Source organism: Pygoscelis adeliae, unplaced genomic scaffold, assembly GCF_000699105.1.
Source record: "Pygoscelis adeliae isolate BGI_AS28 unplaced genomic scaffold, ASM69910v1 Scaffold501, whole genome shotgun sequence".
NCBI classification, from domain to species: Eukaryota; Metazoa; Chordata; class Aves; order Sphenisciformes; family Spheniscidae; genus Pygoscelis; species Pygoscelis adeliae.
The window spans coordinates 294,070-319,417 of NW_008824048.1; the positions used below are offsets into that span (position 1 = coordinate 294,070).

The window sequence follows — 25,348 nt, forward strand, 5'->3', positions numbered from 1 at the left end:
GCCCGCGTTTTCCGCCGCGCCGGCCTCACCTGCCTCGTCTCTTCCGCGCTCCAGGGCACGATGGGGTTCGTCTTCTCCAAGTCCATGAACGACAGCCTGAAAGCTCAGCAGGAGTTTATGCTCATGAACTCACGGATTCAGGTAACGCCTACGCCGGCGGCGGTGTGGAGGAAGGCCATCCACGGCCCGCTGTCTGCACAGGGCTGGGCTTGCGGCTTCACCTGCTGAGGTTTGCTCTCCTCCCAGGGGCTCCATTTACACGCTCCGCCAATTCCGGTGTGGTCGTGTAACACAGCAGGTTCAGATCTGTAAAGCACCTATTATCTGGATCTAACAACTTCATCGGAAGTCAGTGTTAACAAGTTGTAGAGGTGGAAACTATCCTTCTGGTAGCCAGACCCTAAAAATACAGTTTTGGAAACTTACCTTGAACAGTCCTCTGAAGCACAACTGGGCTACTCCAATGTTAAGCAGCATGTATATGTTGAAGTGAATCAGTAACAGCGTGGTTACTAAAACGTGGTTACTATTCTCTTAAAACACATGAGTTAAACACGTTTCAACTCTTCCACTATACAAAATCTTTCAAACAACTCTTTCTTTAGGTTCAGTTAGGTTAACTGCAGTTACTGCACATTACTAGGAAGGCACTACACAGCTGTTCATTGGTTTAGAAACCTCAGACTAAACAGGGCATAGGGGATTGTTTATTCCCTCTCATAAAATAATAAAATAGCAGCAGAGAAAGAGAAGGAAAACCAGTTGGACTAAGGTTCAGAAAGTTGTGCTGAACAGAACTTACAGTGTAGCACTAGTTACAGCTTTCTGATTTGTTTTTAGGTATCTTATGATGTTACTTGTTTATATACTAAATGCTAGAATGCAATCTGAAGGACTTAGCTGGAGATTGTCCCTCCAGTTTTGCGTTTAAATTGAATACAGGTAAATTTAAAATGCTTAAGTAGTGATGGATGAACTTCCAATTTATTAAGTTGCCAGGAGATGGCATATTCTAGTTTTCAAAGCAGCGTGCAGATAGTAGCTTTGTAGGATCACATGTAAACTGAACTCTGGGGGTGAGCCTGGAAATGTGGCTAGGAAGGAGAAAGATAGCATAAAGAAAGACGATATACTAAAATACTGGATAGCTCTTAACTGTTTAAAGAAAATCAACTTTTTGCAAGGTTTGTAAACATCATTTTCTGGCTCTGCTGGGTTATACGTTTCTCAGATGCAACTACAAGTTTTGTGTACAATTTATTTTTTTCCCTATACAGAGGAGCTCCTCCCACCCCCGAAGTTTCTGGGAATCCAAATGATGGGAAGGTTTTCAGTTTTAGAGAATGATGATGAAATTAAAGTGGAGGCTTGCTTCATGATCTGCTTCTCTGCTCTGCAGAATGAAAGACAGAGCTGAGGAAACAGCTTGAATTCAGGCTAGCATTTGTAGGGTGCTGCGGGCTTTGAATGGCGAACAGTCTTCGGCTTCTTGGCCTCAGATGCCTAACAACTCTAGTTCTAGCCCAAATGATCAGGCTAACATTAAAAATAAACTTCTTTGAGGACAGTTACAAAAAAGCCCTTTCAAGATTGCATATAGAATTTGCAAGTTGCTCTTCAGGAACTCTCCCTGTGTTGTATTTCTTCTGTTTGACAATAGTAATAGTCAATATAGTAGATTTCTTTCTAACACTACAAATGCCTGATGGTATCTGATTTGTACTATGTTTGCAGACATACCGGCCATGTTCGAAAACCTGCATCTTTTAAAAATGCATAAAGTAGGCATTTCATTGTTTCTCCTAGAATGCCCTCCCTACTAGCAATGACGGTGTGACACTGCTCAGAAATGAACTAGTAAGTCTTTGGGTTGACCTGGAGCAAAACACAGCAGGTGTTGGTGACACAGTCAGAATCTGTGAAGGCTTCTCCTGTCCCTTGTAGATGAGGAGGAGTCATAAAGTTAGTGTAAATTGTTTGGAACAGGATTTTTGTGTCAGTTTCCATGACAGAACACTTTTTTTTTTCTTTTTTCCTTTTTTTTTAAGCAAAAAAAAATAGGTATACGCTCTCCTCTGAATGGAGAGAAGATAGAAAGCTGTTCTGTCATTGACTTATCCTTTGTGGAGCATTGTAGGTTGGAAGGAGACCATTGCAAGAATAGGAAGGCAAGTAACATGACAGAAGTTGATAAAAACCCCTCCAAATCCCAAGTCTTGGTGCATGCTAAAGCTCAGCCAGTTTTAGAGTTGCTCTGATGTGTGCTGGGCACCCAAACCAGCTCGACTACTTCAGAATAGGAGAATGTTAAAAGATGTTGTAAAGTTGTGTGCATGTTTTCTTCTTTATACCCTTCTTGGGATAACTCTGAAAAGAAGGGATTGTGGCCTTGTAAATTGTATCTTAATGCTTTCTGGAAGAATAATAAAAATTCAGCTGTCAGTTTGCCTTGATGTTGAAGGACTTGCCAGTTGTTTGTATTGTCTTTGTATGGCTCCAGAATGAAATACTAGTCTGTATCAAGTGGAGACTGTTTATGGTAGAAGTTTGTTGAGGCTTCATTTTTATCGTGAGCCTGCTCCTTAAAGTGTAACTTGCAAAATTCTTTCCAAACACCTACTATATCAGATTTACAGCTCAAGCCTAGCATATGGCCTTGCTAAGTGCTTTCAGCAAGGCTGAATGGATAAGAGGAGGTTCCAGGTCTCAGAGCATTTATAGCAGATTATTTATTTTCATGAGCTCTGTGGGTGCTCTTAACACAATTAAAAGCAGGAATTTCATGTATTTCTTTTGTTGAAGTGCTATGTTCTGTACTTTCTGTTCTGGTTAGACTTTTATTCCTTGCCATTTTTTTCAACAACCCGAATGTATACCTTGAAAAAGCTATTTCAATAACTATTTACTAAGAAAGCCATTTTCAGGTGTACAAGGCAACGTGGAAGAAGATACACATTTTGAAACTGGCAACTAAGAATGCAGCGATATTTGTGGCTGATCATTCATTCCTCAGTAAGGATTAGAACACTTTAAATATAACTTTTTTTATTTGGTATTTCTAGACAGTGACATTCCTTGACCGACAGGTGGGTGTCTTCATAGGAAATTGGCTGAATTCACATACTTTGAAGCTTGCTAAAGAATTTATTGTCATGAGACAGGCTTAAGTATAATTAGTGCATAATAAAAGTACATTGTCTTCAAGTAATTAAAAAAAATATTAAACCAACCTTGTATACTCTATATGTAGTGTTATTTAGAGTGACACGAAGCAAAATCATGGTAGGTAGCCATTGCAGAGTACAGATTAAAACTTTAGATTTAATTTCTTACTGTTAATGAATGTGATTCTAGGACTACATAGGGCAAAGCTTACTAAATTAACTTTCCACTACAGAAGAATATTTCCATGCTGATGTGTAAAAGACATTCTAAGTGCAAGTTAAAGATTTTTACTTTAGGGTATAGATGTGAAAAAGCCCAAGCTCACCTGTGAAATTTTTGCCAAGCTTTCTCATGCAAGTAGAGGAATCAAAAATGCTTTCTTTTGTTTTGAATGGAACCCCACTAACTCAGTACTATGCCACTCCCTCCTTGTCCCCGCCTCCAGGTTAGATTTTAGTTTATGCCCTGCTGTTATTTTTATAGAGGTAATACTGCTTTTGGCTCTAAAAAGTTGCTTTTTCTTGCTTTGCTTGGGAAACTCTACACAGGGGAAACCAAGTCAATTCCCAGGTTTCCTGTATGTAGTCTGTCTGTAAGTACTCAGTGAACTACACGAAAGGTAACCCTTCAGAGGAGGCGGCTGATGTTTTGTTTTATAAGGGGTTTTTTTTTGTTATTTTTCCAGTGGTATTGTGAGAGTTGAATGACATGAAGATATCTTGATGTGCGTGGGAATAATACTGCGTAGTAAACGGTGATTTCTGGTCTATGAAATCCTTGGTAACTGTTTTCAATTATATCTCAATGTATAAGGTGTTTTCTTACTTAATGAGAAGAAATTTTTCATTGGAACTCCACAAACAATTGGTGGTACACTGAGTCCTTTAATGACCACCCTTTTTACTCTTTCATATGTTAGCTTCCAACATCATTAATAATGAGATCGGAATTGATGACTACTTTATAGTTTTGTTATATCACTCTTTTTTTTAACGTGAGATGACCAAAATGGGAAGGCAGTATCTGAGTTGTTTGTCATATCTTTATGTATAACAATCATACCTAAGGGATTAAGCACTCTCTTGATGTTGTCTAGCTATCGAAGTTTTTACCTAGATACTGTTGTGGGAAAACTGTACAAAAAAAGCAATGAGGAGAAAGAGAAACGCTGATTTTGGTCAGAGAATGGAAGAGAAAAATCTGTTGTATAGCGAACTGCCTAGTGAAGTGAAGTAAATGAGAGCAGGTCAGCTCAAAAAGCAAGAATTGTGTAGTTGGAGTTTAAGCCATGTGGAAAAGATTAATTCCTAGCTTTGTTGAATTGCTAAATGTGGTACTGATCAGGTTCTAAACAATGAACTTCTTCCTCCAATAATTTAGAGCACAAGGAATTCTCTACAGTATCACAGACCATTTTTATTCTGTTTAAAAAAAAACAAACCTGAAAAACAGAAAATGAAAAACCTCTGTGTTTTCTCCAAATGAAACAATAAATCACATTCCCCCATCCTAAAAAATTGTTCCTAATACAGCAGCACAATAGGAGCATTTTGCTGTCACTGCAGATGACACAAGTAAACAAGTTTAGAACATATCTGGACCTAAAGCTTTTATGAGTGGCAACATGCCAGAGTTTCTGCAGTGTTGATGGTTCTGGAGAAAGGAGGCCTGTACATGCACAAGTACACATGTACACAGCCTGAGAAACAAGCAGGAAGAACAAGAGCTGTTTCTGGTCACAAAACTGAAACGTCATGGGAATAACTGACGTGGTAGGACAGCTCATGCAACTGGAAATCTGTAATGGACAGATACAAGCTCTTCAGGAAAGACAGGTAGGGAAGACAAGGAGAAGGGCTGTCCATGATGTGAAGGAGTAGCTTGTGGGTTAAGGTCAGAGGAGAGTCCACAAAACATGACACTGTGGTAGGAGTTTGCTGCAGACCACTGATCAGGGTGACGAAGTACATGAAGCCTTTAAAAAACTGAGGAAAGCCTCTGGATTACCAACTCTGGTTCTCATAAGACTTCAGTCTCCCTAACATCTGCTGGAAGGGCCATAAAGCAGGACATAAGCAACTGAGTACATTTCTGGAAAATGTGAGGGATAACTTTGAGACAGGTAGGTACTGGATGGGCCATCCAGGGCTCATGCGCAGCTGGATTTGTTACTCAGAAATAGGGAAGAACTGATTTGGGGATGTAATATCAAAGGCAGTCTTGGTTGCGGTGGCAAGATCAGGGTCCTGAGGGGACTGAGGAAGGCAGGTAGCACAGTGCAGACCCTGGACATTGGGAGAGCAGATTTTGTCTTATTCAGGGAACTGGTAGGTGAGATGCCGTAGGAGGCAGCTCTGGAGGATAAAGGAGTTCAGGAAAGCTGACATGTTTAAAGATAACCTCATGCTAGTGTCCCTGGCAAGACAGAGCCCCTGGCAACAATACAGGCTAAGAGCTGATAACTTGGGAGCAGCTCTGTAGACACGGAGGGGACATTGGAAGACAGCAACCAGAGCATAAGCCAGCACTGTGCCCTGGCAGCAAGGAGAGTCGAAAAGGACCAAGAACAACAGCTTTATAAGCAGTAGTGCAGCCAGTAGGTTGAAGAAGATGGCTGTTGCCTTCTGTTCAGTGCTTTGTTAAATGCATTTAAATACCGCATCCAGTTTTTGTCCCCCTTCTCCTCCCCCAGTACAGGAAAATTGTAGACGACAAGGAGCAAGTTTAGCAGCAGACCATCAAGATGGTCAAGGGCTGGAGCACTTCTTGAGAGGAGGCCAAGTGAGCTGGACTTATTCAGCCTAGAGAGAGGGATGCCTTCTGGGGTGCAGGATCCAACAGCAGCCCCCCAGCAACTGTGAGGAGGTTATCAAGAAAGCAGAGCCAGGGTGTTCACAGTGGTGGATTGCAGGAGGGTGAGAGATAGTGGGCATACATTGAAACAGGTTGGGGGAAGCAGTTCAGACTGAATAGGAGGAGAAACCTTTTCCCCCCGCAAGGACAACCCAGCAGGGGAGCAGAGGCCCGGTGAAGCTGTGCAACCTCCATCCTCGGAGGTTTTCAAGACCTGACTGGATAAATCCCTTGGCAACCTGGTCTGATCACATAGTTGACCCTGCTCTGAGCAGGACCTGCTGAAGTCCTGTCCAACCTGAGTTGTTCTATGGTGCTCTGACCACCATGGAAGCAGGCACAGACTGTGGCCCACTGTATTTTGTGGATCCTATGAGGTAGGATTTCCTGACATCTGCTTCTTCCCAGACTGAGAATTATGACAAATTACCACTTGATGTCTGCATTCCTGTTGAGTACCACATGCACAGCAGCAATCTGTTGAAACAAGCCGTGACTTGGTCTAACTTTTAACTGATGGTTGTTAGATAGACTTTAGGTATGTGTAAGTGATACTGATATAGAAGTAATATCACAAGGAAGGGAATTCAGAATTAAAGCCTCAGTGTGCCCTGCATGGCAGATTGCAAAAACTAAGCAAAAATCTGGTGGTCTGTGGGAATAATTTACTTCAAAAAGGAGTGTACAATCTCCTGTATATTTTGAAAGTTTTATAATATATATTGCTGTATTCACAGGTAGAGTTTCCCAACACTGCTTAATGTTATGTATCCAGCAGTAGCACATACATGAATCAGTCAAAATGAGCAATTCCAGTAAAAAGCTATAACCATTATTTAAGCAAAACTTGTTACAAAAGTCTTGCTTTAAGATTTCAGGAGGTTGGTTCTGCCAGACTTCCAGGGCAGATCAGACTGATAAGAGCGGAACACTGGAGGACTGGAATTCTTGAAAAATATAAGTTTTAGGAGGAAGTAATAAAGGAGGAGCCAAAAATCACTGAAAGTGCTGGAAAGAAAAGAGACTAGTTAGTGCTTAGGGCGTATCATTGTTTCTGTGGCTAACAGATTTTTTGTTGTTGTTTTGGGATAGCAGTTCAGAGTGATTTGGAGTTTTGTTCTGTAGAGTTTTGGGTTTTTTTTCCCAGCAAGAGAATTCCTTATCAGACAAAAGGATAATCTTCTCTGTGGGAAAGCATAATTGCATTCAGGAGTCAGAGATAATCCTCCAAATTAATCTTTGATGGGAGCCACATAACCTTTGAGAAAATAAACAGGCTAGGAAAATAATATACTTCTGACAAATTTTGTATTTACCCATAATAAAAATGTTTGATTATAACCTCCTGTCTGCAATATGAATCTCTGGATAACCTCACTCCTCTTGCCATCCCTCCTCTCTCCCTATTTTATTATGTCAGACTGTAAAGTGCATTCTTCTCCCCAGGTAATATTGGATAGACAGAAAACAGCCATAGATCTGCTTTCATAGCAGTTAGTCTTCGGGAGTTTATAGACTTGCTCCCTGGGAGCAATGGGATAGGTTCCATACTCCTTGGTGAAAAAAATGCCAATATCAAGTAAAGCTGGAAAAGTAAGGGATTGATTTTTCTATTTTGACAATGCAGTGCAATTTTATCTTCTTTTCTGAAAATCCATGCCAGCGTCTCCTTGGTTTTCAAATCTTTTCCCTCTTTTGGGGTCCCCAACATCATACAGATTCACTTTGAGCCATTGGAAGACTATATTATCCTATCCTAATGAGGGTCAGCCAGTGGTATTGAAGCTCCTCTGCAGTTCTGTACCTAACTGGATATATTTATGCTGCTTTTTCTTTTTTTTTCCCTTGGTGGTGTTGGCGTTTTTTTCCTGCTTTGTTTGAACAGCTCCTTTTGAAGCTTTGGCAGTGATGCAAAATAATAAGGGAAACAAAAACTAGAGGCATTTTTTCCTCAGTTAGTAAAAATTGTTAAGTTGAATAGCTGGGTAGATAGTATAAAACATTGGTAGGGAAACTCATCCTCCAGTGCAATAAATGCATAGTCTGACTTTTTAAAGATGAAAAAGAATATAGCAGTTTCTTCTGTAAGTGAAACGTTCTTTTGGACATAGCACAGAAATGCCAAAAACATATTTGACTCTTGCAGATTCTGTACCTGTAGAAATAACTTAATTCATTGAAATTATACATCACAAGATTTCTACTTCTGAAAATGTCTATTAAGTGTTCTGTGCTTTCATCTGTTCTTCATCTCTTGCCTATGGAGAAAGATGTATGCATTCTGCACTATGTACGAGCTATGGCACATGCATTCATGATTCAGTTTGAAGTAAAACTACTGTTGAGTATTTTCTATGTCTGCAAATGGCTCTAATGCTCTCGGTCTCATAAGAATATGCTTTGGAACATTATTTCATCATAATGTGTAAACATTAATTTCATTAGACTGTAATTTGACATCATAAAAGATGTGTGACAAGTATTTGTACTTGGAAAAACTATCAAAAACTCAGTGAAAGCACAAATAAATGCAACTTAATATCATATTTTTTCTTTCCTCTACACTGTGAGCACTTGGTTAGAGGCAAAACATAGCATGATTGCGTTACTTTCCTGCCAGGGTTGTATTGCCTTAAGAGGTTTGCATTGAATGGCAGTGAATGAAAGGAATGAGGCAGTTTTCTTTTCGTGCTCAACAATTTGTCCTTAAATCTGAAATGAAAGTATAGAAGTACCCTGTAGCAAGCTTCTTAATAGACCATGTCTTATGACTAAATTATATTGGATTGTTTTCTGAATTAAAGTAATAATAGTAGTAAAAAAATAAAGTCAGACCTATTATAAGTGATGGAAAAGGACCAGAACATTTCAATTTATATCCAGACACTCAGCAGTTTCTCAAAATAAAATCTGGCCATAATTCAGTGAAATGTTGTTTGTGTAAAATTTTGCATTGGAGGGTTGGTTTAGTATTCTGATTGTCTTGATGAATTAGAAAATGCCTGAAATAATAGGCAATGGTATAATAGGTCATAGAATAAATACTAGTCCAGACCGTTATATCCAAGAAGGAAAAGTTAAATGGATTAACTGAGTATAAGTGATTAGACTTCAGGGGCTTAAAAAAGATGTAAGTTTTATATACTTGTGCATAAATATTGGTGTATTTTTATATTTATATATTTCTATGCAGATATATAAGCTGAGTCAACATCACAGATCCTTGTAAAAAGCAAATGTAATTGCGTATTTATTAACCAGGGGATAAAATTACTCAATTTGCACTACTGATGACTTTGCTGGAAAAAAGATTTTGATACTTTTAATGAGCAGACAAGCTGTGAAAAGTTCAGAGGATGGTAGTAAGAATAATAAAGGCATTAGAATCTATGAGGAACAGATGAAAAAAATTGTATTTGTCTGATGCTATAAACACATCTGTTATAAATTTTAAGTTTGTGTGTGTTGGTGGCGTTTTTTTAATCCACTCATTTTTCTCATACGTCCTTCTAGAGATACCGAGTCTTTCGCATTGCAAAAGCAAGCAAGCAAGAATTGGGATAAATATTAGGAGACTTTGAGTGCTTAACTGGCATTATACAGGTTAGTGAGAAAGGCAGTGAAATCTGTCATTGGTGGTCTTGATTGGGACAAATAAATGTCTATTTCAGCTCCCTGCTTTCAGGCTAACTTTAAAGGACCTCTGAATATGCTTTCTAGCCTTATCCTCATGACTATGCAAACACAGAAGCTGAAGTACCTGGACAGAATGCAGGTCCAGTTAACCGAGGGCTGGCTAATATGTAACGACTCTTTCTTCTAGATTTATTTTGCACTTAATACTGTTTCTTCCTTAGCAACATCTCTTTTCCAACCTTACAATTTCTAACCAGCTCAAACACATAAGCAAATGTGATAATTTTTTTTTTTAAATACAGAAAATACCTGTTTTTCAGGACTTAACACTGATTTCTGTCCTGTGTGAATGCTATTATACTACCAGTGAGATTTTTATTTAGCAAAGATTACAAGATGTTGTAACTTCAATTATACAGCTGTTTGTTATTGGTGTTTGGTTTTTATCTCAATGTCTTTTTGAAAATGCACACAACAATTGTAAGGTTTATATATGCCCAGTAAGAAATAAGTTTAAACCCTTCAACAGGAATTTTAAGTTTCTTTCTTATTGGGAAGTATCTGATAATCTAGTTATCCTCCTAGTGGTTTTTGAAGTTCTTACTTTTTAAGAAACAGAAGTTTATTTTGTAACATATGTGACAGGATATAGTGAAAGAGACAGCTGAAGCATTTTAAACATTTGTTCAAGTGAAGAATGAGATTACTCATTTATCGTAGATAAAGTACAAGCAGTATTTGTACCTGCATAGTTAAGAAGATAAATGTTTTTTTTATACAAATATGTACACCTTCCTTAAGTTATTGTTTTTGTGAGATTTGAATTAAATAATGGATTCTACTGTCTGTAGGATATATTAATACATAACACTTCGCTGAACTTCCTTTACTACTGCAGATACTGAGAATTTTGTGAGGGAGAGATGAGGAAAACCTGACTTACTTATCAGGCAGCTCGATGATCCTCTCTGCCTTCCTCTCCCCAGTTAGCTTTAAACTGGGAAAGAATTTGTATTTGGGGTGAAGGTTTTATATGCATAATTTTTATTTCAGTTAAATTAAAAATGTATTAAGAATGTAAAGATGCTATTACAAGATAGGTCAGTAGGAGTTTTATGACAAACTAGACACATTCTGTTTTAGTAATTCAACATAAAGACAAACGCAAAATGTTAATGAAAACGAGAGGAGAAGAAAACAGAACTTTTAAAAAGGGAAAATATTAATGTCTGTTCAATATGTAGTAGACTAAGAGTACTCCATCTTAGACAGGTAAGACCAGTTGACCTAACAAGCCTATCATTTTGTTCTTGGTAGGGACCTGTATCTTTTACGTGTTCCTGTCCTTATCCTAGGATGCTTTTTGAGTAATGAGCTAAAAGTAGGAATGGAAAAGAGAGTATAAGAAAGTATGAATAAAGGCAGGGGGAGATGCTCTCCGTTTTATTTGAAGATGAAGTATATTTGCAGATAGCACTGTGGGATTCTGTTGGGTTTTTTCTTAATAAATTCAATTAACCCATTACTCAGTCAACATACTATTGATGATTTATCAGTTGATCATAAAATGAGGTGGCTGTTGAAAGGCATATGTGTGCTATGTTTTGACTCTTGGCAGGAAGAAAAATGGCTGGTGTTAAAATGTCAATGAGTTTCTGAACAGTAAAACGTCTTTTCATGTTTTATCACTTTCATTGATCAAAAAAGAAAGAGAACTGACACATGCTTCTGCATAGGCTGCTTTCTATAGAGTCTTTCCTGTGCCTAATAAAACTTTCTGTGATTACATTCTTTCCATCTACAGATTTGCCAGTAAAAGGTCAGCCACCTCCACAATGCTACCTGAAAATTTTAATTTTTCCTAATGTCTTAGACGCTGGAGTTTTGTAAGTCCCTAACCATTTCCTCTCTAAAGTTTTCACTGAGAATTAGTCAAAAAGATTTTTTTAAGTTCTATTACAATGAAAACAATTGTTCCTGTTCTTGCATGTCAAGTAAAATGTAAGCAAGCTTTCCCTTTCCTGACTACTACCATCCTTTTCCCTTTGGGGTGGGAAATAGCTAGATTTATTTTCTATTGACAATATATTAGTAGTGCTTATGGCATCTCTAATGCATTTGTCTTGAAGCATTAGAAAAATTGTTTTGCCCTTTAGGTGATCTAGGCTTAATTCAGGAAATAAATGCTCTCTGGTAACAATTCTATATCCTTATTAGTTTGCGTGCATCAAATGGAACAGAACAAGATGAATGATATCTGTACGGAGGAAGATTAGAACAATCTATCTCGCAGGAAGAAAGCCAGTTTGGTTGGTATCAGCTGGAAAATTGTATACTCTGCCTGATCACTGTAAAGAAATAAATGCAGTGGTTTACAAAGAGCAGATTTTAATAGCTTTTCTAACATGCAAGCACTACCAGCAAAAGATGCAAAACAGACTGATTGCTCCACCAGTAATGAGACAAATGTTAATTAAATCTGTTCAGTGGAATCAGTTCTACCAGTCTTTTTTCCTGGGGAATATCTGTGACTAGTACGTATCATTGTTAATGCAGCTTGCTTAGGTAAAACTTTTGTCTTGCTTGGAGGTGCACCTGCAGCTAACCCTTACACATGTAGGCGTTGTTTGGGGGATTGAACTGACTTCAAGAAAAAATGCCTTCTGAAGCTGCCTCCTTTAACGCTATGAATTTTCCATTGTTCCTTCCTTCTCAGTAGAGCAAACCTACCATTTTAGTCTTCTGCTGTTAAGTCCACTGAAGTTGAATCTGGCCATTTACTTGTTTTTCTATGAAATACTATTTCTTGAATGCTAAGTTTTTTTTTTTAAAAAGGGGGGGTGGGGGAGAAGTCCTGTATTGAGCAGAACTTTTAAGAGCCCAGGAGGTACAATGGATAAGTAAAGAGATCTTATATGCATTTTAATTCCGTAACAAAAATGATGTAAAGAGAGCCACAGTAATTTTGCAAGTCAGAATCTGAAATGGATAGGAAGAAACATCATATTTGCAGGTTTTGTTGGTGTTATAACACCCTTTCATACCGCAGTATCATTTTACAGCCATTTCTTCTGGTTTTCATTTTTGATTCAATGCTCTAAGTCTTTATTTCTTTTTAAAAAACAGGTTTATGAGGCACACAAGGAGCATACCTAGAGGCATTATTGGGGGATGGAAATAACAAATTGAATAGTTCTTACTTATTCAGTTATTAGTTAGATTTCGAAATGACTTGATAGTGTAATGTTAACTCTTTGTCTTACACTGCTTGATCTATTTTACTATTCCTACAGCACAGATACCTGTTTTTTACATAACTGGCTATCCAATGACTTTGGTTTGTCTTTATAGAGCTTGTGTAAAACTCCTGCGAATTCTAAACACTGATAATAGTATCTTAAAACTTTGCTTACTCTGTAGATAAGATTATTAAATGCAGGTGGAGGACACCCTTCTTCACTCTGCTGCATGTTCGTTGCTCAAAGGCCACATGGGCAAAGCATGGAAATGCTAGGTTACTGCCAAGAAATCTTACTTTCATACCATAGACTATTGGATCGAGCCTCTCCTTTGCACAGCTTAAAATGTAAAATGGATTCAGGTGCTTTTGATGTTGTTTTCTTTTTATATGGCATGTAATTCCAGTAACTTATTGAGAACAACAGGAATAGAAAGGATTTTTTTTCAGTGCAATTTACATTCTGGTTTGTGGCTAATATTGTGAGACCCCTTTCTTTTTATGATAGCTCTTAGCTTGTAAATATTTTGTAATGCGTCTTTGCACTTGGAAGCTTTAAAAATTGAGTTTTCTTTTTAGAGAGTGTGGTTTCTTGCAGTGCTAATAATTTTAATTGCTCTGTGTACTTGATGTGAAAAATATTTGCAAACAAGCTTTGAAGCGGCAGGATAAAACATTTAAGTCTGATTTATTTTAACTGTTTGAACTGGAGGCCCATTTCCTGACACTTCTGTGTGCATGCTGGTTATAGAACCAAGCAGACAGTGCGTAATTATTACAAGTTATTATCTCCGTATTGCACTCTGGTGGCTTACAATGGAGGTGTAAACATAGGTATCACTATTCTATTTTCCATTTATTTTTGCTAAACAACCATTTGCAGCAGCTTCTGGTTTTGCACATTGATTAGGAAGGATGACACCTAGGACAAGTCACATAAGCCTTTAATCTTCTGTCTGCTTATGAAATGCCAGGTGCATTGCTACTTCAAGGGGTTTGTGCAGTTACTTAGCTAATACTACCTGCACACCAACTTCTATTTGTGTTTTATAAGTGATTTGTGGATTTTTGTATGTGTGACTGTCACATTTTTGAAAAATTAAGCCTTATTTTCATTGTGCCTCTGAGTACTCAGAAGTTACTAGTTTAAAGAACGCTTTCAGAGTCTCTGACCATTGAAAAACTGTGAGTGAAAATAACCTTCTATTATAGGCACAGTAGCCGTGGCCTATAACAGATGTGCAAGAGATTAGCCTGTGACAAAACTGGAGGGTCTTTTAACATGAGTGTAAGGATATTCCCAACAGTTTCTTCATGTTTCTTAGATTTAGATAGTGAGTTTCAGAATTTAAGCAGAGATGGTGTATATTTATCTGGCTGATGATTCCTTCTAAGGTAGATTAATTCCTTTTCTGTCTGAATATCTGTTTACCAGGCTGTCAGCATAATTACGTCTTAATGACGGCGACATGAAATACAGATCCCTAAATAGGTTTACTGCCACAACCATGCTCAAGCCAAGTGTTTGTCCTGCCCACTATTTTAGAGGGGTTGGGGAAAACGGAGTATCTGCCAGGAGAGCCAACAAATATGTCAGGCTGCAAACAGAGGCTTTATCCAGGGGTGGTTACTATGTCTTCCTCTCTCCAGATATATCTTGACCTGCACGAAATACATCAAAGAAATTGTATTTAGTACACATGGACAGTGAAGAGAGAGCATTTTGCACTGGCTCTGCTTTCCATTTCTGTTGAGCCTTTGTACACCACCTTGCATCCCATTTGTTTTGCTTTGTGCATCACCTTAATACAAAACCAAAGTAGCATCTGTTCCTTCCTACAGCATCTGAACATGAACCAGAAAGGCAGAAAGAAAGAGAGAAAACAAGCTAAGAGTCTGAAGTATCAGAAATTTCCAGTCTATCTACCAGTGCTGATGTGGCTTGTAATCCAGAGAGGACTGGAAGCAAGTTGTTTTTTTCTGCAAGCTGTCAAAGCTGATTAAATTATTTCAGATGAGAATTTTCTCCCACTGGATTTTAATCAATGAAATGATGGTATAAATGCTCTTTTCTGTGGTTTGACATCATTGTGACAGTCTGGAGAATAATCAATAGAAACGATAAGGATGGTTACCACTGACTAGTTTATTAGCATTATCAGTTTCACAGTAACTGACCTTTTCCCTCTCCACCTCACTTCTCTTCATCTGTCATGTTTCATTTTGTCAGATTGATCTCCTTTTACCATAACAGTTGGTATGTGGCAGACTTCAAATGCTAATCAGCCCTTACAGTTTCCCACACGGTGCTGAGAAACTACTAGCTGTATTTAAAGAAAAATGGGAAAGTTATTTCTAATTGGGTCCTCCTGAGAGTGTTATAAAATATAAAATGTAACTTGCTACTAGTACGCATTTTATTTTGAAATACTAAACAAATTTTTAAATTACATGATCAATATTTATTACCAATAAAGAAGTTGCTACTGTCATTTAAGAAAATCTGTTCATTATGGAATTAAACTCACAGAAATTTACGTAGGTTTTTTTTAGATTATGATATTAACTGTACTTGTATATGTGTCTCTAAAACATGGTCTGATTGTTGTAGGACGTGATTTCTTAACAGTAATAGAAAAGCATGTTTGGATGTGTACCCATGCATCCACAATCACAGCTTCAGCTCTCTTGTGCCATGCACAGCAATCTGGCTGGGAAAACTACAGCATCTCCCTTCCACCCACGGTAAATCTGCACCTGAGACCCTTTACCTATAGTTTTTATGCAAGCATAGTCATGTAAATAGTCCCTATTGAAGTTTTTATGGCTATATAGATGGGAGGCTTATGTATTTAAAATTAAATAGATTTTATTCCCTAAGACATGGCACTTGGATGATGAACTGTTTGTTGTTCATCTGATGGGTATGATGTGCACCTGTGGCTTGTTTCCTTAATCAACTTCTCCCATCAGTGAGATTATTCTAAATAAGCTACAGCACACCTCTGCTAAGTTTGAATGATATGCATTTTTTTTATCTTATCACTTATAACGTTCCATGTGTGAAGTTATGGTTTGCAGTAAAATGAATAACTACTGTTCTTAATTCGTGCTTCTGATCTACCATAATGGGAAAAGAAGTCATCTTAACCTCATTGCAAAATAAGTCCTAAGGGAGCAGGACTTGGCCTTTGTCATAAAATCTGCATATTAATAGGTCAAAGGTCTTCTCCACCCTTTCAGTACCCCATTGTGGCTGGCATTTTCAACAGAACACATGTGGAGGAAAATAAGACACAATTACTAAGAAATTAACAGCTGAAAATGGGATATTGATTTGAACTGCAGACACACATGATTTGGTTTTCTGTCTTTCATCTAATTTGGAATCACCTTTTGTGGTGGACTCCTGAGTCTGCTTTCAAATCCTGACTTGCTTAAGGTTAACGTAATCTTAATATAATAGTTTCGCCTTATGATCTACCAATAGTTGTTTGCCAGCGTGAAATCAGTGTATCAGGCTATCCTGGTCATTCAAAACCGTCAGAGCTCAAGATGTTCAGTTCAGATTGGCATGTTAAATAGGTAAGCACAAGGATATTGCCCCTGAATTTTTTGAAATTTTGAAAGATTGAGGTACACAGGAGCTGCTTGAGTGCCCACGTAGGTATTTAATTTTGCAACTTAGAGCATCCAAAATTCATTTAAATTCACATACTCTTTTAGTGTCAAACATTGCTTATAAACCTATTTAGCTGATCAGATGTTGGGTCTGGACATGTTAAGGCAGTCTTTGATGACACAGGGTAGGTGGGTGCCCTGCCTTATGTCTGCTCTGTCAGAGTCTGCCGGGGGGGGGGGTTCCCTGTTGCATTGAATGCGCGTTGCTGGAGCCCACGCGTGGAACGTGACAGCAGCATCGACCCACATCATTCAGCAGCACAGTGGCTACAGTGCTCTCTCAAAAGAGCTCAGGCGTACTCCACACTGTTTTTTCTACAATTATTCCAGTAAGTTTAAGCTGTGCGATGAAACTGTGTTCTGGGACAACTTTGTCCATAATTGTTGCTCAGTTTTCCCTTTCCTTTTCCTTAAGGAAAGCTTGAAATCCAGTGAAGTCCATGTGGAATTGCCCTGGAACACTTTGACTAAAATGAAGATTTTTTTTTTTTTTTAGAATAGAGGAGGACAGAACAAAGGGCATTTCTGGCATTTGGGAGAGGTATTCCTGGGTTTGGCATAAGATTGCATAGGTTCAGAAAGATTTTGGAGCACATTTAGTGACATTTGTGTGTTATTAGATTTTCTCTATATAACTTATGACTAAATAAAAATTGATTTAAAAGCAAACCTAGCATCCCTAAAAACATCTCAGTGCTTTTTTGGTGCTACATTGTAAGTTTACGGACAAAATACATCTTGTATAGTAAAAACTGTTCATTCTAACATCATGCAACTTCAGTAATAGAAAGAGTTAAATTATTAATTTAGCTAAATGTTCACTAGATTTACTTTTTACTGCCTTCTGTGCATCAAGATTCCTCTGAAACCTTTTCTTCTTGGCTATGCCACATTTCCCCATGTGCACATAAAACGCTAATGTCTAAGATTCATCAGTCTAAAGCTTCCCTCCAACACATCTTTTTTTAAGAAATTAATTTAAATACAATATTGTGTTTCATCTAGGTAAGATTTTATATCCACATTGAAGAAGTTTGCTCAGAGAAAGGAATTATGAGCATTTTTCTATGCGTTTCCCCCCCCCTTGTTTTTGGATGGGGTACCATGTAGAAAGTTGAGGGTTGTTTTTTTTTCAGTGAGGAAAAAAAAAAGATCCTTCTGGTTAGAAAAGAATATGAAAAATTATTTGATTATGTTATCTGGCTGCTGTTTATAATATACAAAACAAGCTGTTTTCATTTAGACTAAGTTATTTATATAAATTACTTGTAGATACACAGGAAAGTGTCCCTGGGCTTCTGATACTTGATATGACAGGCTCCTACAGAAAGGTGTTTGTTTGACCTTAGTGTCTGAGACTTAGTAATTATCTTTTTCTTTCAGTACTTGGGTTTTAAAGAGCTATCAAAGTATAACTTGTGTGAAGGACTTTTTGGTTTTATTTTTGTCGTTTTTAAAGAAATCATCTTAAGATCCTTTAGTTTACTCTTCTAGATCTAAACTTACAGCTTTCTTTTTATTCCATGCTTCTTTCTATGCTCTGTGCGTATTAAACTGTCTGTTTTTCTTCTCCATTAAGTTTCCTTTTAGCAAGAGCTATGTTTCATCAGCATATCATTGTCCCACTTCCTCCCCATGTACTTCTTCAAACTGAAGCTCATTTAGGCTAGTACTGCGCATCTTGGAAGCGTAGGCTCCCTATCTGTGCTGACAGGCAAACAAAGGATCCCTTAATACTTTTCACACGTGTGCAAACTACACACACAATCAAATTGAAGGGGAAAATAGAGGTCATTAAATTGATATTACATGTCATTATTGTATCTTGTCACATCAACCCTCAGCAATTTACCAGGCTTAGGATATTGGGGACCACAATGGGGCTAATTAACGGGCAGTGTGCTTGTTTACTTTAGAATTTCCAAGTGTCTCATAGGTGACAAAATCTAATTATTTTGATATTTTATTAAGTGGTTTGTCAGCCATTATATAATTACTTCTTCTGAAAAAAGCGATCTGAAAATTATGGATATCAGGAAGGTAGAGCCTGTTGATATTTTTTTGTGAGAACAACAATTGCAATGTAAGTCTTGAGGAGAGAGGAACAGATGGAACAGTATTGTGAGACTACAGTGAATGTTGTTTTTCCTACTGTGTACAATTATATGTAATTAGATCTGTCCTTTTTTTATTATGCTGTCTAAAAAAATTAATTCTACCTATCTAGGTACTGAATGAGCTTGTAAATAAGATAGCAAGATCAACATAGTCTGAAGAAATAATTAGTAACAATTTAACAGAAATTGTTCTGTTCAGGCTAAATCAATAGTAATGGAGATGAATAAATGGGTGGAAACCTTAAGTAATTACAAATCCTTTAAATTATTCTTGAATTAGAAAGCAGGAGAAAAGAACAGATTTAATTACTTTTATAGATGCATGAGAAGAGAACTTTCTGAATTCTCTCTTTGTTCTTTCTTTTCTAGAATACACTTTTTTAGGCAGCTGGTATTATGTTTCCTGTACCTTGTTGGACTTTTTCTGCGACTCAGTTAGCTAGGCTAGACGTACCAACTCAGATACTCTTGTTTTTTCCCCAAAAATGAGTTACAAACATTAATGGGAAGAAGCAGACTTCTTACTGTGTTAACTAACTTCTGTCCTCTGGTTTCAGACTGCTTATTTTTGGCACAATTCTTATTTTTTGCATCACTCTCAGGCAAGACCATTGTTCTTTTTGGTGTTCTGTACAGTAGAGAGGAACTTTTAAGAATAATAAATTTACCTTTATTTAATGGAAATGTACCAGTATGTTTAGGTGGGGCATGTAGTTTAAAAAAAAAAGGTCTAATAGTCTGCTTTTTTATCTGTATGCACCATAGAAAGTTCTACTTTGATGTGTGAATATACTGTCTAGATTGTACTTTTTGCATTATTGTTTTTAATTTTAGTTGCAGAAGTATTTTCTCATGGACCTTCGATATGTATTCCAGTATCTTTAAAAGATCTGATATCTTCACAGTGTTTTTTCTATATTTGTAAGCTATGGTGTTTCAAAAGAGTTATTAGCTTTATGATGCATCACAAAGAAGAGAAATCCTTAAAGGTCGAAGAGGTGTCAAGATTGGCTCTAAAGATACTATCAGCTAAATTAAAGCAGAATAAATTGGAAAGCAGCTACCCTTTGGATCACCATGGAAATGCAAAGGTCAGAGAACCTTAACCTAGGGAGAGCTGCTGAGACTTGGGGAGCTCTCAAAACCTAACACTGGTATTTTGGTGTTCTTGACCTTGAGAAGCAGCATTAGAAAGATTCTGCATTAAAGCATTTGCTAATTGACCTAAATGCTTGCTTGGTATAAACTATTCTGAGTTATTACTGAAGAAGACCATTATCAATCAAAAGCAATGAATGACTGAAGTAAAAGAACAAAAATGAAACCTTCTCAGTTACTGTTTTGGATTTATAGACCAAGGAGAGATTGACTCAGTCTTTAAAATAAATGGATGACTTAATTTTGTTTAACCTGTCTTCCTTCTTTAGCTGGAAAGGCAACTACTGATGCAGAACCAGATGAGAGAGAGACAAACAGCCATGCAGATTGCTTGGACACGGGAATTTCTCAAATATTTTGGGACATTTTTTGGACTTGCTGCTGCAGGTTTAACAGCTGGGTATGAAGTTTATTTCCTAACAGAAAATAGAAATATATTACATTTATATTTCTATGATGCAGGATCTTCCTTTTGCATTATAACAGGTAGTTATTTTTATCCAGTAACTGCTCAGAGGTTGATCAGATGACAAAGTGACTCTCATTTCTGTCTGCTTCCAGATGTGTTTTGGTTATGTCTGTGCTGCAGACTTACATAAAAGCAGAGACATGTGAGCTGACAATGAAATGATACAACTGAGGTACCAAAAGTTCAGTGTAAAATAAAAGTTGTGTGTGGAACAGGAGGGATTGTTTAAAAGCCATGCTCTTCTCTTGTCAGTATTGTGATTTAATGAACTATTAATGAGCAACAAATCCTCCCCCATCTGGGGTTTTTTAATATGTCAGTGAGCAAGTGGTCATATTCTGAAACCTGTTTACTTAAAATTTGAATCAAGAAACTCACCGAAGGGGAAAAACCCCTGGCTAATAAAGCTGTATTGCATGGGGAAGAACTTGCTTTATAGGACTTTTGTTTGGTAACATGTTTTTCTTGTGCTATAGCATGATTAGAGGGAATGTAGGAAATATTTGTAGTTTTACGTACATAGTACAGATTAAATGCACCTTATGCATTATGCATTCTCTGTGGACTCAGGTGCATTTGGTACTGAACATAGTATCTTGATTGCTACATGTTGCATGTGGCTGGATGGATATATGCATGTGCACATGCATGCTACACGAGTTAGATAATCCCATTTTTGTTAGAAGTATTCAAAACTCACTTGAAGCTTTTTTTTTTTAATACTCTTGGGTTGACAGTTGAGCAAGAAGGCAACCAGAAGACGAATGCTTCTGAGGAAATTAAGAATTTTTCTTCTTTGATAAGGGAGTGTAGAAGGATACACAAGTCCTAGACAGTCAAGGTCAACATAAACTAACAGTGCTGATGTGCTGAATGTCCTAAATAATCTTATTTTTTCCTTCTTTTTTTTTTTTTTTAAATAGAGCAATAAAAAAGAAGAACCCAGGAGTTTTACTGCCAATAGTTCCCTTAAGCTTTATATTTGCCTATCAATATGATATGGGCTATGGGACACTGTTGCAAAGGATAAAAGGTATGTGTATATAAGTCTGTCTGGGTCACACATATAACCAAGCTTATGTTTTTAGAATGGCTGGGAGGAAACTTGCAATAGATTTTCTTCTTTTTTCTGGAAAAAAAATCTTACTCTTTCATTTATTTTCTTCTCTGTTACAATCAGATACTTTCCCAGTCAAGAGTACTCCCTCTACTTTTACAGCCTTTCCCTCCAGTTAAGACTGTTTGTTAATTTCTCCTCTCGTTTCAAAAAAATGTGAATTCTAAGGCTATAAATACAGGTGAAATGAGCATTGCATATTTGGGAGAAATGACAGATCTAGTTATTTCCTTCCATATTCCACTCCGATGCTGCTGTTTTGGCAAGGGGTGGGGATGATAAAAGCAGATAAAGAGATACAGACAGGAGTCATGCCCTTATACCTTCATGACCAAACACAGTCGTCAGCTGATCATCTTGCCACAGTGCCCTTCTAAGATGGAAAAAAGAAAGGTAAGTCTCAGGAAGTGGGGTCTCGCCTCGTTGCCAGTGGCAGATCTGATTAAGTGATGGGTGTTAAGGATTACGGAGGTGCATTTATGTGAGCTCTGATTCCTAGTGAAGGAGGCGTGCTAAGAGAGTGTTCACTGTAAGTGAAGACAGCATTGGGCCATGGCTTGTCACCTTCACAAATCATCTTAGTTAACTAGCTTGATTTTCCTGTCTGCTACTGACACAAACATAGTGAAACAAAATAAAAATGTTTCAGCTCTTGGTCTTAGCCTCCAGATCCAAGAGCTCAGTTTCCTAACCCTGTGTACTTCATTGAAAATAATGATAGATTAATTAGACAAACTCTGAGATATTTCCTGCTGCATACAGGTGCAAATATATTTAGGTGATGCAGCAGTGTATATGTGCAAACATTTCCTAAACCCCACTAAATAAATTTCTTTGGATTTTGATATGAAGAGGCAGTTAAGCACAGGGAGAAAAACTGGGTGGCTCTTGGAAATCAGTGTTGAAAAGGAGATTAGTACATACAATGCAGAAGGCACACTTGGAATTTAGGATTTGTTAATTTTTTTTTTAAAGAGGTAATTTTCATTCCAGAATTTTGAAAGAGTGAGCATTTCATAATGCAAACCCCATGGCGAGGGTATGTAATGTGTTTACTGAGGACCATGTGGTCCTGTATAGGTTGGAGAGGGGCAATGTGGTATCCTATTGCTTTCCAAATAGGAAAAGTCATCTTCATAACTTTAGATCCAGTAGGGCAACTTCAGCAGTAGGCAAGACTTGTGAAAAGGTTTTGGAGAAAAGAAGCTATGGAGCCAAATGGACAATAAGATAAAATTAAATATGCCAAACTAACTCTGTCTTTTCCAGGAAAATAATTTCTCTTTTCCAAAAGAAATGTGATAGATCTACTATAAACTCATGAAAGCATTTAGTGTGGTATCACATGAAGATTAAGTTAGCATGAAGCACATGGAAATTAGTAGACAGGTAAGCATTGGAGTAAAGAGAAGATGTCAAAGGTTTGTGCTTAAAGAGGAAGGCTAGGCTTTAGCAGGGTTATTAGCAATATTCCTCAAGATTTGGTCTGCATCTGCTTTTGCTTTGTATTTGAAATTATGAGTACGTTACACCAATCAAATCTGTGGATGACAAACTTGATTGGTGTCTTCAACAGAGAAGAAATAAACTGTAGTACAAGAACTGATGACCTGAAGAACTGAGATAATATAGGATTCAATATGATAAGAAGGTCAGCGAGAAGCTAGAGACTAGTAGGGTTTTCTATCATCAGAGCCCACCAGCTGGAAATGATAGAAAAAGGGAAAAACCTGAATGTGTTAGGTGATCACAGAATGAATGTAATCCAGTAGTGTGATGAAATTATGAGAGTCAAGCAAAGTCTAGAATCAAGTGAGGTTTCCTAGTATCATAGCATGGTTGAGGTTGGAAGGGACCTCTGGAGGTTGTCTGGTCCAACCCCCCTGCTCAAGCAGGATCACCTAGAGCTGCTTGCCCAGGAAAATGTCCAGATGGCTTTTGAATAACTCCAGGGATGGATATTCCACAACCTTAGTACAAATAGAGAGTAGAGATAGGAAGGTATTGATGCAGGAAAACACTAATACCTTCCTTGGAAATTTATACATAATTTGGATCACTTTTGTATAAGGAATCTAGAATTACTGAAGAGTTAAAATTATCAGGGGATGCCGAGCTGCCTTGCGAGAGAAAACAAAGTGATTAGTTTGCTTAGCCTTGTAAAAAGACATGAGAGATTTGGGTCTACAGATTGTACTTACAGGATAGGATAAAGGAAAGTAAGAGAAGGAAATTAAACTAATTACTAATATCAGCATACTAATAATTACTAATATCATGTTGTTATTAGAATAAAAGGAATTCGACTAGCCTGAATGAATCTTGGCTGGAAATCAGAAGAATGTTTGTACTTATGTGGAAGTCAGGTTCAGGAGTTCATTTTTATTTTAAGAATAAAATTAAGTAGTTGAAGAGAAAGTTTTATGATGCAATTGACCTGCAGCCACAATGCTTGTTCTTATTACTCAGCTGATCCCTGTGTCCACTTCCATACTACTTTCTCAACCACTTCTCTGCTTGCCCGTGTATTCTGTTGGTGCATGCCATGCTTCATCTCTGTGGTGTCATAATGAATGTATACACCATTCCCTTTATTGTTCCCTCTTTAACTGGTCTCTTTCCTCCAGGGTATGCCTATCTTTAGCCTCATGGCCAATTCCCTCTCCTAAGCTAATCTGCAATTATTTCCGTGCTGCACAATCTTTCTTGAATCTGAACCACGTTGATCAAATAGCCTGGCATCTGCTGTCCTTCATTCTTCGGAATCAGTTTATACCCCTGGAAGGTTTCTCTATTTCTCTTTCACCAGGCATTTTGTGTCTGACCTTGCTTACAGTTAACTTTTTCTTCTGTCTCTAGCCTACTTGTCCAAACATTTTCTCATTACTTGCTTATTCTTCCACATTGAAATCAGAGAGGTTTTTTTCCTGCTTTATAGCTTGGGCTAATTAAAGCAGAAACTGAGGACATGGGGGGAAATACCCGTTTTTAGTTCTGCTTGTGCTACTGAAAAGCCATTAAGTGTGCCAGGGCCAGGTATCAGAACTGAATCTTTTGGGGATGGCAGGGTTACAGAACAGCCCTCAGGTGCACTGTCTTTTCTGAATGGCTGAGGACAGTAAGAATCAGTCACGGACCTGCTATCTGTGTTCTTGGCCTTGCTGTTCTGCTTTTTCTCCCAGTCCAGGTACATACTGCTGGTGCCTTTCAGACAAATTATTAGAGGAGGGGAGAGATTATATAGCCAGCCCCCAAGTGCACAGAACTTCTCCACTAAGCAATGAAACTCTGGCTACCTTTTCCAAGATTTAGATAGCTCAGTGCTTGTATCCTGAGCCATCTGAGAAGGATGGTGACTCGGCAATCTGCTCTAGTGCATGTGAGTGACAGGCATGGAGATTTGACTATAATATCTCTCTGTCACCTAAGATCTCTTGCTAGTCCATAATCAGATGCTCTATGCAACTGACTGACATTGTGTTACTACCGGTTACGGGAAGTGGTGACTGGTGTCGTCCTGTTGGATACTACTGATGTATGGAGACCCCAAGCACTCTAATACTACCAAAACTGCAGTTGGAGATTTCAGCATACAGACCTGTTTTACAGAATGACCACAATCTTGACTGTATTACAATATTCAGTCAGGATCATCAAGCTAGGAGTTAAGGCATAGGTAAACAAGATTGTTGGCATTGTACCAAATGGCATCAGCCAAAACAAACATGTTCTTTGCCTAGTCTTCATCCTTTCTTATATCACAATCAGACCACCACAACTTATGTATGATGTTCAATCTGTATCTTTGTTTTTTGGATTCTCTGTCCTAGATGTTTTCATTCCAGCCTACCCAGAGCATTCTGCACCCTACAACTTTTCCCTGCTATGCTGTTAAGACTGCATGTTTAGGTTAC

The 25,348-nt window shown here is 37.8% G+C and overlaps 1 protein-coding gene across 2 annotated transcripts in view; it reads left to right on the forward strand.

The window, feature by feature from the left end:
* Positions 1 to 34: 34 nt before the first annotated feature.
* Positions 35 to 25,348, forward strand: part of PLGRKT (plasminogen receptor, C-terminal lysine transmembrane protein) — a 29,498-nt gene continuing 4,184 nt past the window's right edge. The window contains exons 1-3 of one of the 2 annotated variants that reach the window (XM_009333551.1): positions 35 to 141; positions 20,118 to 20,248; positions 21,241 to 21,350. In XM_009333551.1, coding sequence (XP_009331826.1) covers positions 61 to 141; positions 20,118 to 20,248; positions 21,241 to 21,350 — 322 coding nt within the window. In that variant the 5' untranslated portion in view covers positions 35 to 60. Of the gene's footprint in view, positions 142 to 19,599; positions 19,782 to 20,117; positions 20,249 to 21,240; positions 21,351 to 25,348 lie in introns of those variants that run through there. The other variant, XM_009333550.1, reaches the window with a different exon arrangement.